The sequence below is a fragment of the Arachis hypogaea genome, chromosome 19 (genome assembly GCF_003086295.3).
Source record: "Arachis hypogaea cultivar Tifrunner chromosome 19, arahy.Tifrunner.gnm2.J5K5, whole genome shotgun sequence".
Lineage (NCBI taxonomy): Eukaryota > Viridiplantae > Streptophyta > Magnoliopsida > Fabales > Fabaceae > Arachis > Arachis hypogaea.
Window position 1 is genome coordinate 118734349 of NC_092054.1, and position 16615 is coordinate 118750963.

At 32.8% G+C, this 16615-nt stretch overlaps 2 protein-coding genes across 17 annotated transcripts; both read right to left on the minus strand.

The window, feature by feature from the left end:
* Window positions 1-1173: 1173 nt before the first annotated feature.
* On the minus strand, window positions 1174-4667 carry LOC112779254 (protein TIC 22-like, chloroplastic). The gene is made up of 3 exons (XM_025823504.3): window positions 4294-4667; window positions 4126-4200; window positions 1174-3986 (listed from the first exon to the last, which is right to left on the minus strand). Exons 1-3 carry the CDS (start codon window positions 4333-4335, stop codon window positions 3867-3869), a joined length of 237 nt encoding a protein of 78 aa, XP_025679289.1. The 5' UTR covers window positions 4336-4667; the 3' UTR covers window positions 1174-3866.
* A 714-nt stretch (window positions 4668-5381) lies between these two features.
* LOC112776242 (uncharacterized) lies at window positions 5382-10374 on the minus strand. 16 transcript variants are annotated; one of them, XM_072227487.1, is made up of 5 exons: window positions 9908-10340; window positions 8634-9155; window positions 7643-7696; window positions 6065-7519; window positions 5382-5950 (listed from the first exon to the last, which is right to left on the minus strand). In XM_072227487.1, the coding sequence occupies exons 4-5, from the start codon at window positions 7482-7484 to the stop codon at window positions 5538-5540; spliced, it is 1833 nt and encodes a 610-aa protein (XP_072083588.1). In that variant the 5' UTR covers window positions 7485-7519; window positions 7643-7696; window positions 8634-9155; window positions 9908-10340; the 3' UTR covers window positions 5382-5537. The 16 variants fall into 16 exon arrangements, with proteins under 16 accessions (XP_072083588.1, XP_072083586.1, XP_072083589.1 ...); XM_072227485.1 differs by having other exon boundaries at window positions 8634-9161; window positions 9908-10331; XM_072227488.1 differs by having other exon boundaries at window positions 8634-9161; window positions 9816-10316.
* Window positions 10375-16615: the final 6241 nt, after the last annotated feature.

Sequence of the window (16615 nt, forward strand, 5' to 3'; positions counted from 1 at the left end):
ATAAATTAAATCTTGCATGATTAGAATAGTTAATAAGAAAAGTCAATCCAGAAAATAGATAACTCTAAAGCCTTAACTGTTTTCCCCATATATATTTCACAACTCATTTGCTGCTTGTTTTCTGAAATTCTTGAATTTACTTTTTAATGCTTTTTGAACTTCCAACACTATTTTCTGTTTGTCTAACTAATCCTATCAAATGCTATTGTTGTTTAATCCATCAATCCTCGTGGGATCGACCCTTACTCACGTAAGGTATTACTTGGTACGACCCGGTGCACTTGCCGGTTAGTAGTGTGGTTACAAAATCCGCACCACTGATCGTGTTGATGGTGGCTACGTACTTAATGGAAACAAGATGTGGTGTACTAATGGTCCAGTCGCTCAAACATTGGTATGTGTCTTCAATCGTTTTTGCATTTTCCCATCCTTTTTGGATTGACTTTGCGCTTGTTTAATTTGCCTTTATAAACGTAGAAGGGCAATGTTTCCTCAAATTGTCAATGAAAATGCTAATTATAGCACATTTGATTAATAGTCTACACAGATGCTGAGAATGTATAGCACATTTGATATATTGAACTGAATCAAGTTGTCTATGCAAAGACAGACATAACAGCTGGGTCAAAAGGAATCACTACATTCATCATCGATAAGGGAATGCCGGGGTACTTATAGTGAACCTAGTCAAATTTAAAGTGTACTAAAGTGTCTGCATTTCAAGCTTAAAGTTCAGTTATTTCTTGAAAATAAATATTAAAGCAGTAATTTTATCAAATATAAAAGGCTGGTTACTGGCTTCTTGTCGCAACTTCGCTGTTTTCTGTGTTATTATGCTTATAATTAGCCTTCAAAATTTGTAGGCAAAACAATGTTTGGGAGGAAATGGATATATGAATGAGTATCCAACTGATCGTCTTCTGAGAGATACCAAACTATATGAGATTGGTGCAGGAACTAGTGAGATCAGAAGAATGATTATTGGACGTGAACTCTTCAAGGAGCAGTAGTGAAATGTTCATTATGTAACAGTAAATGTTCATTCATCAAAGGGAATAAAATTAGTAATGAGAATCCATCATTAATAAAGGAAAGCTATTTTTACCAAAAATGTTTCATTTGTTATTTGTAGTTAATTTCTGAAGCTGAAAAATGATCACACCACCAAACACATTCATAACAATACCAAGTAAATATATTGCACAACACGGAACCATGGCATGAAATTTAGAAATGATCACCATCATTTCATAAAGTATGTAACTCAAGCAGTTACAGGTTAGACAATGCTAATAGTATAGTTCAGATTTTTCTGTGCTTAGGAAGAGTTCATAAGATAAATTATCATAACACAAATAGCATCAAAGTGCATGCAGTTAATAAGATAGAAACAAGGCTAACATAACATAAATGATTCATCTCAATTACAGCCCTGAAACTTTAGACTTTGAGAACTGTAGGAGAAAAATAATTTGGTTGACCCACTGAGGAGGACTTTGAAGGCTCCATAATCATTGATGCCTCTTCCAAACTGCTATTAGTTTCATCGTTGATTATCCCAATTGTCATCTTCTCCACTTCTTCTTGGGAATATATATGGATCTTGCACACCACATTGCAAAACTCACCGCAGCCAAAGATAACATCGCAACTTTTTAGCTTTCATAAAATATAATGCGAGAGATTATAACATGAAATCAATTATGAAGAAAACTTACTGTCATGGATCATCCTTGCACAACCTTAAAATTATATATATATATATATATATCATTTGAAACCGAAATTAATAATTTGATCATTTGAGATTCCGTATCAAACACCAATCCTCGTATGTCTTCGATGGTTAAATCAGTTATCAACTTTTCAAAATCATCAATATTAATTGTATCTGCCTCTACCATATCTACCGTTACATCCACGATATCATCACTTTCATCGGAACTACACTCGTACTCAAAATATAAATCCTTAGTGTGATCACCATCCTTATACGACTCTGTCATCATCATCCATGACTGAACTTAGAAATTTAACAACATTGATACTGTAAACTACTAAATAAATGCTAGAAGAATGAAATAATCAAAATGAATTCCGTTTTTTATGACTAAATAATTAGTCAATCAAATTCTATGAAAGCTAAGAGTTATTAGTGCATAAGAATGTTATTATTTTGGCAACCAAGAGTTACAGGGAAAAAATTATCTGACTTATTAGCTTTCTACATTCTTTTTTTTGAAAACAAGAATACAACGCATTCAGATAAAAATGATCTTATTAGCTAGGAGCATAACAATGTGAAGATATATATGCCTAATAAAGATCTAGTATATCAGAATATACATGAATGTGTGATCTTAATGTACATAATACTAACCTGCTGATAAGAAAGAGAGTGTATTACTACCACACTTAAATGAAATAATCAGGAATAATAAAGTAAAAATCTTGCACCTGAGATGAACATTAAAAAGGGAAAAAATTAGCACATAATTAAGCAATAAATTGACTTGAACCAATTCAAAATGTCAGCTAAATCACAAGCATCAATTAATTACTAAGTACTTTAATTTGAGAATTTCATAGAAATTGACCTCAGCTCAATCACCCAATTCTGCATACATATGCTTTCGAAGAAGCTATCCACAGTTCCACACACTACTGCACATATTTCGGCCAAAATGGGAACTTGTAATTTCTTAGCTTCTTCTTAGTTATTAAAAAGTTCCATTTAATTTGCTTCTCCATTTTTTTAATACAAAGGACATTGAAAATTTTAGTGTTTTCATATACACAAATTTAGTCCTTAAAAAAATGCTTATTCTAAACGAATTCGTAGAGACAGAGAATATGTGCAAAACTCCTTAACACATCCATTTATACTTTGCTTTATTCAATCATCCAAATTTTTTGGTACTGTAGTCTGCATATATAGTACCAACTTTTTATATATCTGTTTCATTATTATTTTATTATAATGATTTCCTTAATGATAAATATATATATATATATACAACTTGCAGGACATGGAGCTGCTGCTTATCAGGTTTGGCAAGAAAGCTGAGTGGAACTTTCTTGAATCAAAAAGATAGAAAGCAATAAACTATAGAAAAAAGGAATTAAGTTTTGTGATTTGTCATTGATCATAAAAGAAGAAATCAGAATCATAGCTTTCTCTCTACAATGAGTTACACTATACATCACTCTTCCTTAACCAGCTGTTGCAATTTGCAAAGAGACTATTTCGGTAATTCTAACTACCTAACTATCACTCCTTTCCTTTTTTTGTTAACAATGAAACAATAATGTAATTAAAAATTGCATAATCAAGCAAGAAAGTGATTCAGATTGCAGAACTTGGAAAATCAAGATTAATCAAAGCTATCTTTTGAAAGACAGCTACAAACTAAAAAGTAAACTCTCTATAGATTAACTAAGCATTCAAAGTTACAAGTAAGAACCAACAGAATTCTTAGTTTCCAGATCTTAAGAGATAAAGTAATGACAAACAAGTTATGCTAACAATCTTATATGCATCATCATTCTAAGTACATTTCTAAAAAAGTTGAACAAATCTAGTTCAAAAGGTCTCTAACTTTATATATGACATCAACCTTTTTTTTTCGACTTCATAAATCATAAACAAAAAAGATAAATCAACTGACTATTATTACATATTTAAATATTTAGAATAGTTTTTAAGTCCTTTAAACTTCCAACATTGATGAGTATTACCACCATTTTCATTGTAGACGCATACAACTACTACTCATCTCTAATTACTGTCTGGTTTTTCTATGTGCACTTCGCTATTCCTCAACTTTTGCCTAAAATCCATACAGTGAATTGTTGTTGTAACTTTCTTACAACACTCTAAACAAAAACTCAAATGAGATATCCAGATTTAAGGCAACTGAGAGGAGAACCTGGAAAACAGGAACACCAGGAAAGCTATTGGCAGCAGAGCCAGATTTCTCCCTCACCTATGTAATGCACAAAGCATAAATCATTACTTCATAACTTGAACCACAAGTAACAGCCCAAACAGGGCTATTAAAAAGTTATATCAACGTAAGGAAATTGAACATCAATACATAATACTGAGAACAAAATAGAACTCACTCGCAGGTTATTCTTTACTTGAGATTGCTCAGGTATCAATCTAAATGCCATGCCATTCACCTTCAGCTGAAAAACCTGTCAGAAACAGTAATTTTAAGATAAATACCAGAATGGATGAAATTGAAATTCAACGACAGGAACGAGAATGCAATGAAAAAATTAGGGAACCTTGTTGAGCGCAACGGGAACAACTTTGGAGCCGCCACGCATGCGAGGGTCGACCGTGAAAACTTTGCGGAGCTGGGCTTGGGCGTCATCTTCCTTGGAGCAGAAGAGGCCGAGACTCTTGCCGGTGAAGGCTCCGGCAACCAGCAAGAACTCCTCCGATGGGTAGCAGAGCACATACACCGGGACATCTTCGATTTTCTCTTATCCTATATTAATTCAGAAATTTTGACAGGGTATCGTGGAGAAACTGGAAGAGAGCTTCTTCTTCTTTGCCAGAGAGAGCAGAAGAAGAACACTGAATCCTAGAGAAGATAAATAACTTTTCTTATTTTTTTTATTTTTTAGATGTTTTTTTGTTTTTTTTTAAATTGTTTAAAATTTAAAAATATAAAACTAGGATTAATTAAATTTTAAATTTTGACCAAATTAAGAGTAGTTTTTATCCAACATAAAAAGAGAAAAGCTATTTAAATCTTTTTGTAAAACTAAATAAAAAATATTTTTTATTTTTATTAAATTATACGGATGTTTTAATAAGATAATGATATGATATATATTTAAAAAAAGAAAAATCAATTATTTACGTAATAATCTATGTATCGTGTTTTAATTTATCCATGTTTTTGTTATACCAGTACATCTAAATTTATCATCATACGAATTTATCATCGTGTTTTAATTTATCCATGTTTTTGTTATACCAGTACATCTGAATTTATCATCATACGAATTTATCATCGTGTTTTAATTTATCCATGTTTTTGTACCGAAGCAAACATCTATATTTTTTCCACAGAAAGTAAAGTGGCTCATAATCCTCTAGTTGAGCGCATAAATATAGAAAGTTCTTTATATTAATGAATGGCTAAAACCAAAAGTTATGATGTTATTCAAGAATCAAAATCCAGCAATAAGAGTTTCGTTACCTCAATTGGTTTATTAAGGCTATTCAAAAAATATATTCTTATTTATAAATCATGCAAAATAGGTCAAGCTGCATATCAATTTGTGTACAAAAAATAAGCAAAATGCACTTCCAGTGTACAATATATAATTAAGAAAAGATAAGCTAATGTACGATATCAAAATTAAAATAAAGTAATTTGAATTGACAGGAATATGATTGGTACACTAAAGACTGAATGGTATGATCTGTTAGTATTAAAGAAAAAAATAGAAAAGTGACAAACTGAGACCGGACAACCTTTTAGACTACTATACATGTCGTATTATGACTTTTTCTTTCATCCTTCTTCTAAAAGAAGTGGTGTTACAATGATATCATATGTTTTCTGATCAGGGACTACTCCCTTTAGAATCATGTAGTCATGCAATGCAATCACCTCATCAGGACTACATTTCTTGAAGTGAGTAACAAGTGTAGTGTATGTTACAAAATCAGGACAAATACCCTGGACAATCATCATCTTCATCAATTCTTTTGCTTCCTCCTCGCAACCACACTTGCAGAGAAGGTTTATCAGTGTATTATATGTTACTCTATTCGCAGAAATTCCCAAGCTCTTCATTTCCATCGTCAAATTAAACACTTTATCAATCTGTCCACCAGTGCAATATCCACTAATCAAGGTATTAAAGGTCGTTGCATCAAATAATCTTCTCTTTCGTAATTCATCAACTATGTATTCTGCAGCATCTGTTGAAGCCATTTTACACAGACCATTAATGACAGAATTGTATATTGTCAAGTTGGGCTTCTCACCCATCTTTATCATCCAATCAAAAACTTGGAGAGCGTCGTTAGTGTTACCTAGTTTACAGTATCCATCAATCATAGTTCCGTATGTATGAACATCAAAAGCAAGGCCACGGGTAATCATGTTGCCCAATAGTCGCTTAGCTACTGCCATGTTTTTCCTTTTGCATATATAGTTAAGAAGTATGTTGTGAGAAAAAGAATCATGTATTAGATTATGTTCTAAAATCTGGCTATGAAGCTTAAGAGCTTCAGTCAGATTTCCATTTCTGCAAAGGCCTTTGGTAAGGATTGCATATGAGTACTGATCAGGCCATATATGCTTATCAATCATGTCAGATAGCAGCAAAGAAGCTTCCTCAATCCCTCCTTCACGATAAAGCCAGTATAAAATCGAATTGTAAACAACATTATTAAGGACCAATCCCCTTTCCACCATTACATCACAGAGCCTCAGTGCCTCCTCCAGACTTCCCCACCTAGCATACCCATCTATCAAAGTAGCATATGCCCGAACACTCGGCTTTTTACCTGCCTTGGCCATTTTATGAAGCATTTCTTCTGCAAGTAATAATTTCCCAGTCTTGCAGAACCCATTGATTATGCAGTTGTAAGTAACAGAATTGGGCCAAACAAAATCCCCTGATATCATAGTCATCCTTTTAAAAAGTTTCAAGGAAAGACCCAAGTTGCCAATCCTGCACGCCGCGTCTATGATTATGTTAAACGAGACTACATTGGGGAAAATTCCACCCTTCATCATCCTATATAACACTGAAATAGCTTCCACTAGTCGGCACTCCTTACACAGAGCATAGATAACCAAATTAAAAGTATTCACATTTTCTATGTAACCAAAAGAACCCATTCCTCTATACAAATTCCAAAACCTATCAATTTCATTCAATTGCAACAAGTGATTTAGGAAATTATTCCAAGCATGAATAGTAATGAAACAACCCCGGCTCCTTAAATTATAGATGACATCATAAGCACCTTCAGTAGCCCCAACCTGAGTACAAGCCCTCACCAATGAATCAAAAGCCGCAATACTAGAGCAACATCTTTGATAACTCTCTATCAATACTTCCAACACAACCAATGGAGAAGTACCATCTTCAGCAATCAAGTTTCTCAGAAGAAACAGGGCCTCATGAAATCTTCTTGACTTCACTAGCACATGAACCAAAGTGCAACAGGAATCTAATGAGTGAGGGAACAACCCTCCAACCCAGTTATAAAAATCTAAAGCCAACTGTGGCGAGTTTTGGAACTCGCAAACAACTTGGCTCACCAAGGAGCTGGTGAGCTTAGGGGATAGTCGCTCCAACACACTCCATCTCTTACGCTTTAAGTTAACACAAATAGCTTTGAAAACAATATCTCCAGAACTTGGGTTTAAGAAACGCTTACCAGCATGAAAAGCTCGAGCCAAAAGGTTACGACTTTTGGATGAAAAGAAGCTCAAATTCATACCATCATCGAATAGCCAACCAAGTTCTACGCACACTGTACTAAAAAAAATACACCCTTTACCCCTTTACAGCGAAAATGCATCATGGATGAAACTAAGGAACATAAGAATATAAAATAGGAAAGAAGTAAAAGTTCAAATTTTAGCTGAGAAATTACCTTGAAAAGCTCCTTCTGCCACCAAAAAAGAGTGAGCTTTTCTTCTCTTAAGAACTGCCAAAGAAAGAGAAGAAGCAATTTTGTTATAGTGAAACATAACCTGAGAAACAATTTCAAAACATCGTTATTGACAGTTGATTAGGGTCTAGAATTTATCCTTTTTATTGGACCTTGAACAGTGAAGCCCATAACTCAAGCCTAATAAAAAAGACAGACTCTAGACTCTAGTCAACTGTCAACAACAACATTCTGAAATTATTTCTCAGGTTATGGTTCACTACAACAAAATTGTTTGTTTTTTCTTTGGCATGTCTTAAGAGAAAAAAGCTCACTCTTTTCTGGGAGCAGGAAGAGCTTCTCAAGATAATTCCTCAGATAAAAAAAAGTGAGTTTTTCTTTCTTAAGAACTATGTGAAGTACAAACATTCAAACAATTTAGATTCTAGTATGTCAACAAGGCATAAATGCACAAACTTGGTAATCAAAGCAATAATCTATATGAACAAGTATCACCAAGTAATAAATACATCATTCTTAATTAATCACCTAAACATGAATCATTAATTCAAATCACATGGTAGCTACAATATGCAATTTAAAATCCAAATTAGTCATAGAGACATATTATCGAACACTTGACGTGCAAAGACATAAACAACACAAAATAACACTAACAAACATTCTTTCAACATCAATTCACAAAATTCAGCATCAATGACACAAATCAGCAACATATTGCACTGGTTCAGCAGAATATCAATCAATCAATCCAAACAAATTGAAATTCAAACTCAAGGAGCATAATAGCATAATTAATTACCTATGAACCGAGACAAATCCTAATAAGATAATCCTGATTTAATCTAAATCAACCTTACAGCAGCAAATCATCCTAACCAAATCCACTTACTAATGAGAAATTAAAATACTACTATTCCTAAATTAACCAAAACAGAAAACAAATTTAAAGAGAATTGACTTAAGAACCTACTTGAAGACGGAGAAAGAAAATGCAGGGACAGGGGAGGCAGTGATGTTGCAGCGGCACTGCTAGTGGTAGCGCCGGCAGCTCTGATGGATGGAAGTGGTTGCCGGCGGCTGGTTCTCGCCGGAAGAAGAAGCAATGCTGCTCTGTTCTGATTCTGCGAACTGTAGGTTCTGTGTTTTGGGAGAGAGACAGAGGGAGGTTGGGTTAGGGAGAGAAGACGAGAGAGGGGAAGAAAAGGGGAGAGAGAGGCGCGGCGGAGCTAGGGCTGCCGGCGGCAGAAACAGCGAAGGAGGGAGTTTGAAAAAGAACGCTTCAGTTGAAGTGGTTCACAGTGATGGGTGGCGTGGAAAAGAAATGAAAGAGGGGGGTCAGAGGTGGTGGCCAGTGAGGGTGGTGCAGCGGTTCGACGATGATGGTGATGGATATGGTGGTGAGGCCGAAGAACAGAGAAGAAGATGAAGAAGAAAAAGGGCGAGGAAGAAGAAGAAGGCAGCCAGTGGTGGTTCTGTGGTGATGACACTAAACCTGCAACTAGCAATTACAAAACAGCAACAAACATTAGTACATTATAAAACATTCCAAAACAATGATGACACTAAACCTGCATAGTAAATAATCTCAAAGACAATGATCACCAATATCCAGCAAATAAACAATAAATACACAACAACAATTTAGCAAATAAACAAGAATAAGACCTAAATAGAAAATCCAACAAATTAAGTTGCAGCAAGCTAACAATTTGGCAAATTAAAACAACAGCAGCCCAACAATTTAGCAAATTATCAACTTAACAAGTACAAGAACAATTAGCAAATTAACAAGTTCCCAATAATAGTTAAAATTTACCAGAAGAACACTAATGCAAGTGGAATAATCATGCTAATATGTTTTCTGCAAAGATGCTATTTGTGCAGCTAAAATTTCCTAATTACTATGATCCAATTATTAGAATTTCACATGCAATCAACTTACTAAGTTTCTAAAAGCTAGAAATTATAAAACCAACCAAAAATATGGTTAAAGCATTTCATCAAACATGGTGAGTGCGGTAAAATTAAAACGAAATAAGAGAATTCAAAGCTTAATTTCAATGTGATAGAGAAGAGAACATAACTATCGTAAGTTTGTAACTTAAATTCAGTCTATGAAAAAATCCAAACCACTACCAAATCAAATAATTACTTATTGTAATAGAAATCAGAAGTTGCAGAGTTTGAAGCAGAGTATTGGTGTTGTGTGAGTGTATCGTCTGGTGGCGGGTTTAGGGAACTCACGGCGGCGAAAAAAGAGAGCAGTTCGACGGCTGGATGGAGCGCACGGGTTGGTCGCAGAGTTTGAAGCAGAGCAACGTGGCTTCCAAATGAACGCGAACCCGAACGGTGAACAGCGATTGAACGCGAACGGTGAACGCCAAGCGAACGTGAACGGCGAAGAACGCGAACGTGAACGGCAAACAAGCAGCGACGGAAGCGCAGCTGAGCAGACAAAGACGACGGACGCCGAGCTCGAGGAACCAGCCGCGATCGGTGACAGCGAACAGGGGTTGAAGACTTGGAGCACGAGGGAAGCTAGATGACGGATGGCGAACTTTGAGTGCGACGGACAGACGGCGGCATGCCACTCCTTGCGGCGGTGGTGTAGGCTTACAGGGTTTTGTGGTTGGGTTTGTGTGATTTCTCTGAATGAAAGAAAGAAAGGGAGAAAGGGAGAAAGAAACGAAGGAGCTTCTTTTTTGTGTAAACCGGCCGGGTTTCAGTTCGGTCCAACCGGCCGGTTCTCTTCGGTTCAATAATTTTTTCCGGTTTTTACCGGTTTACATACTTGACCGGACCGTTAATGTTGCTGGTTCACGGTTGAATTTGTTCGACCGGCTGATCCGGTCCGGTTTTTAGAACATTGCATATAACTCATTTTTTCGATACAAGTTCATATAAGTCTCTTTAATTTAATTTACTTCGCGTGTTACTTTCTAACCAACTTTTCAGTTAACATGCGAATATATAACTGCTTTTTTCGAAAGAATTTCGTTTCCATTTTCAAATTTTTTTTCAGCATTTTCGATCAACATTCTCTTTCATCTCTGCGTTCTCTAATTTCTCTGCGTTCTCTTTTTTCGTTTTTTGCGATCTTCTTCGTTCTCTATGTCTTTTAAATCAACCTCTGAAATCATTTTTGAACAATTATCTCGTTGTTGAAGATAATGCATGACTCAAGTTCAGATTGTTAATTGAGCAAGAGTGAAGTGGATTATTGTTTTGAATCTAATCCAATGACTGAGTTGTGGTTCGATTCTAGTTAATATTTTCGTTATTTGTTTATGATTCTGCAGGTGAAATAATATTATTTTTGTTTGTGAAAATTGATATTCATCATTGACGGTTTAAATTAAATGTAATGTAAGAGTTCTGCATTAAAGAAAACATTATTGTGTATTTGCAGCGACAAATATTCTCCATATACAAGTCAATTTTTTATACAAGTTCATACAAGTCTCTTTAACCTAATTTCACCTCACGCGTCACTATCTAACCAACTTTTCAATCAACACACGAATATATAACTGCTTTTTTCGAAAGGATTTCATTTTTATTTTTTAATTTTTTTCAGCGTTTTCTATCTACGTTCTCTTCCATCTCTGTGTTCTCTCGTTTCTCTTCGTTCATTCTCTGCGTTCTGTTTTTTCGTTTTTCACAATTTTCTTTGTTCTTTGTGTTTTTAAAATCAAGCTCTGAAATCAGTTTTAAACAATTATCTCGTTGTTGAAGATAATGAATGATTCAAGTTCAGATTGTCAATTGAACCAGAGCAAAGTGGATTATTGTTTTGAATCCAATCCTGTGGCTGAAATGTGGTTCGATTCTAGTTAATATTTTCGTTAGTAGTTTATGATTCTGTAGGTGAATAATATTATTTTTGTTTGTAAAAATTGCTATTCATCGTTGATAGTTTGAATTGAATGTAATGTAGGAGTTCTGCATTAAAGAAAATATTTTTGTGTATTTACAGCAAATTTCGATATAAAACTAAGATATTTATGTTTATTATTTAAGAATTTTCAGTCTATGTGTGCTGATAAGTTCTGGATAATTCAAAACTCTTCTTCTCCTCCTTCTCATCTTCTGCTACTTTTTCTTCTTCTTTTTTATCATTATCATTTTTTTATTCATCTTTTTCTTCTTGTTTTACCTTCTCAAGTTTCTTCTTGTTTTACTCTCTTAACAAGAACAAAAACAAAAAAAATCAAACAAAGAAGAAGAAGAAACACATAATGCTGCAAAACTACTTTGAAGATGATGAACTTACATTCATTCAACTAAAAGAAAGAAAGAAATAAGAAAAAAAGAAGAAGGAAAAAATGTAGCATTAAAAGAAATATTTTTGTGTATTTACAACAAATTTCGGTGTAAAACTAAGATATTTATGTATATTGTTTAAGAATTTTCGGTGTATGTATACTGATAAGTACTACATAATTCAAAACTCTTCTTCTCTCTCCTCTTCATCTTTTGCTGCTTCTTCTTCTTCTTTTTCATCATCATCATCTTCTTCATCTTTTTTTTCTTATACATCTTTTTCTTCTTGTTTTACCTTCTCAAGTTTCTTCTTGTTTTATTCTTTTATCAAGAATAAAAACAAAAAAATCAAATAAAGAAGAAGAAACACATAATGTTGTAAAATTACTTGGAAGAGGAGAAAAAGAAAGAAAGAAATAAGGAAAAAAAGAAGAAAAAATGCAACATTAAAAGAAATATTTTTGTGTACTTGCAGCCAATTTCAGTGTAAAACTAAGATATTTATGTGCATTGTTTAAGAATTTTTGGTGTTTTTATATTGATAAGTTCTGCATAATTCAAAACTCTTCTTCTTCCTCCTCCTCATCTTCTGCTGCTGCTTTTTCTTTTTTCACCATCATCACCATCTTCTTCTTCTTCTTTTTTTCTTATTCATTTTTTCCTTCTTGTTTTACCTTCTCAAATTTCTTCTTGTTTTACTCTCTTAACAAGAATAAAAACAAAAAAATCAAACAAAGAAAAAGAAGAAATACATAATGCTACAAAATTACTTGAAAGAGGGTGAATTTACATTCAGTCAAATAAAAGAAAGAAAGAAATAAAAAGAAGAAGAAGAAGAAAAAATGCAGTATTAAAGGAAACATTGTTGTGTATTTGTAGCAAATTTCGGTGTAAAACTAAGATATTTATGTGTATTGTTTAAGAATTTTCAGTATTTTTGTACTGATAAGTTTTGCATAATTTAAAACTCTTCCTCTTCCTCTTCCTCCTCTTCTGCTGCTTTTTCTTCCTCATCTTCTTATTTCATTTTCTCATAATTCTTTTTGAATTCAGTTTCAAAACTTCCTTCACTTTTCGCGACGATTTTTGAGAGATTTTGATCCTTGTTTGAATTTTGAGTGTTGCAGTTTTGATTGAGGGAGAAGAACCGTTTGTCATAGTGATTTTTGCACTATTCAAGAGTTGGGAAAGCATGTGTTTACACGCAATCTAAACTGAGGGTTATTTTTGTTAGATTTGGGCTAACTTGTATAAACTTGTATGTCAAAAAAAACTTGTATGTGTAGCAAGCCTGTTAGTTAAATCGGTTGATTCAATCTACCTAAATAAAAAATATAAAATATAAAATATAAAATATAAAATAATAAAAATTTAAAATATATTTTTTTACTAATATTTAAGAATAATCAAATCTCAAATTCTAAAAATAACTTATACAAAAATAAACATAAAATTTGTCAGTACTATTATAATAATATCTTAATTGACACAATAAGAATAACAATTACATTAATACATCGCTTAATTAATTTACAAATCCAATTATCTAACCATAATATCAATAAATTTTAAAACTAGCATTAAAATAGAATAATAGATCACTTTAATCACAATACTACAGTGTAGATCAAGATGATTAATAAATTTTTAGCAAAGTTTATATTTTTATTAATAATGGTACATAATTAAAAATATAATTAATTTGAAAAATAGAGAATACAAAATTAAAAATTAAATTAGATATCCATAAAATTATTTAATTTAAGGTTTACTATGTAATTAGTTTTTATCATACATAATATTCAAAAGCATGATGGCAGAATGGTAATTAGAAGGTGCTGCAATCATGATGTTCCTTGTTTGAATCCTATCTCTATTCAAAATTTTAAAATAACACATGCTGATCACAAGTCGAGCGCTGGAGGCTGGAGGCTGGAGGCTGGAGGCTGGAGGCTGGATCACCATAGCGCGCACATTCTGCATTGGATCAAAGGTGAATAAGCAGAGTTATAAGCACTATAGAGTACTCGGTGTTACCAAACCAGTTCGATTGGATCAATTTTTGTCGGTTCTCATCAAATTTGACCGATTTTTATCGGTTCTCATTTCTAAACGATCCAAAAAATGAATCAAACCAATTTAGGGTCTAGTTCACAGCTCAACGTGTGCATACAAATCAGGGAAATGGATCCTCTCCATTTTTTTTGTCACTGGAGAGAATAAAGTGTAATCTCCCACCTTTAATTCTACAAGTGGGATCGAAAATAAATAAGAGAGAGAATGCAATGAAGGGTGAGATCTTCCACTGGATACCATCCAGTTTTTTTTCCACTGGAGAGGATCCACTCCCTACAAATCAGGGGCAAGAATGCTTGTGTTGTGTGCATACATAGCGTTATGCGCAGACCAAATCTTTTTTCTTTAAGGTTCCTAAGCATAAAAAGGTTCTTTAAGCTATATTTTTATATTCTAAAGTCAAATTTCAACTCCAAATTAGATAAAGTAACCAAAAACTCAAACAAATTCAATGGAAAAAAATATCCAAATATGAAAAAACGATTAACAAAAGAATTTTTTTCAATAAGTTTGACCTCTAACAAGGTTTTTATCCTCAAACTATAAATTTAATTTTAATACATTGTCAGTGTAAAGTAGTTTTATACGTGCATTCAATTACATAATACCATATCAGTAAAAATAACTACATTTCACATTAACCGCATGAATAGTCATCCAAAACAACAGATGTGATTACACAACTGTGTAAAATGCTTTACACTGTTAATGCATCAAAATTAAACTGCATAAACTATTGATATCATTCAAACATGCAATTAACATTAAAAATCTATAAATTAAGCTAGCAAAGAAGAGAAGTATTTATAAGAATGATAAAAAAAGAAGTGAGGTTTGGATGGTTTTACCATGGTGGGGTGTCTCTTGTAATATCTTGCATTTTTTAAAATTTAAATATGAATAAATTGTGATTTTATCTTATTAAGTTTAAACTTTATAATTTTAGAAATTCTTCTATTAGGAATAATTAAATAAATTTGGAGATAATTTTATTCTAAATCAATTGAGATTCTTAAGTAATTTTATTATAATTGAATATTTTGCATAATTTTAGTAATTTAAAATTAAGAAAGAATTGTATAGTTTAATTTAAGTAACTTTTATTATGAATAAGTTATGACTTATTATTAATTTGAACTCTTTATTTTATAAACTAATCTATTAAGAGTAATTAAATTAGTTTTATGAATATTTGGAGTTAAGTTAATTAATATTCTTGTATAATTTTTATAATTGATTATTCTATATATTTAAAAATTTAAAAAATTCAGTAATGGAAGCATTATATAATTTAATTCAAGTAATTTCCATTATGAATAAATTATGGTGTATTTTATTAAATTGAGCTCTTAGAGATTAATTTATTAGGAATAATTAAATTGATTTTTATAAATACTTTAAGTTTAAGTTAATTAATGTTTAAGTACAATTTTTATTATAATTGGTTATTTTATACGAATTGAAATTAAAGTTTTGGTAATAGAAAAACAATGAAAAGTTATATCATATAATCTGAATAATTGATACTTTCGAGTTTAAACTGTATTTTATAAGTTGTGATTAATACGTTCATTTTATAATTTAAATTACAAAATAATTATTTGAACTCATTGATAAATTAGTAAATAAAATTATACGTGTTCCAGAATTAATGTTTACAGTATTATATTTGAATTCTAAATTGTTATTCTATCACAAATATTTTATAAAATTATTATATTACTCGTATATATTTGAACTTCAAACTCACGAGTGCTGGGCGTAGTGACAGCCGCAAAGGGATAGTAAATCCTATTCATGTACGATTGAGAACCTGCAGATGATTAGCCGTGTGGTGACAGCGCATTTGGACCCTTTTCACTGGAAGGATGGATGGTAGCCATTGACAACGGTGATCCACCTACACACAGCTTGCCATAGGAGGACGTGCGTGCGTGAATCAGAAAACAGAGGAAAGCAGAATTTCAGAAGACAAATCATCTCCAAAACTCCAACATATTCTCTATTATTGCATACAAGTATAATTTATGTTCTGCCCTTTTTCTCCTTGCAATCATATTTGATAAGTGAATTATTTTATTGTCTTTCTGACTAAGATGTATAAGATAACCATAGATTTCTTCAAGCCAACAATCTCCGTGGGATCGACCCTTACTCACGTAAGGTATTACTTGGACGACCCAGTGCACTTGCTGGTTAGTTGTGCGAAATTACATTGTGAAGTAATTTTCGTGCACCAAGTTTATAGGAGGGCCTAAAGGAATAAAATCCTGGCCTAAGCGGCTAAACCAGGCTGTCCCTAGCCATGTGCTTGTGGCGTGAAGGTGTCAAGTGAAAACTTGAGACTGAGCGGTTAAAGTCAAGGTCCAAAGCAAAAAGAAGAGTGTGCTTAAGAACCCTGGACACCTCTAATTGGGGATTTTAGCAAAGCTGAGTCACAATCTATAAGGGTTCACCCAATTATGTGTCTGTGGCATTTATGTATCCGGTGGTAATACTGGAAAACAAAGTGCTTAGGGTCACGGCCAAGACACATAAAGTAGCTGTGTTCAAGAATCATCATACTAAAATAGGAGAATCAATAACACTATCTGAATTCTAAGTTCCTATAGA

Bases quoted from the DNA above. Each gene is read 5' to 3' on its own strand.
- LOC112779254 (XM_025823504.3), bottom strand. From the start codon at position 4,335: ATGCGTGGCGGCTCCAAAGTTGTTCCCGTTGCGCTCAACAAG. The intron at 4,201-4,293 runs GTTCCCTAATTT...TGTTTCTGACAG, and splicing joins TTCCCGTTGCGCTCAACAAG to GTTTTTCAGCTGAAGGTGAA. The intron at 3,987-4,125 runs GTGAGTTCTATT...TGCATTACATAG, and splicing joins AAGTAAAGAATAACCTGCGA to GTGAGGGAGAAATCTGGCTC.
- LOC112776242 (XM_025820318.3), bottom strand. From the start codon at position 7,739: ATGTTTCACTATAACAAAATTGCTTCTTCTCTTTCTTTGGCAGTTCTT. The intron at 7,520-7,642 runs GTAATTTCTCAG...TTTTTAGTACAG, and splicing joins GGCAGAAGGAGCTTTTCAAG to TGTGCGTAGAACTTGGTTGG.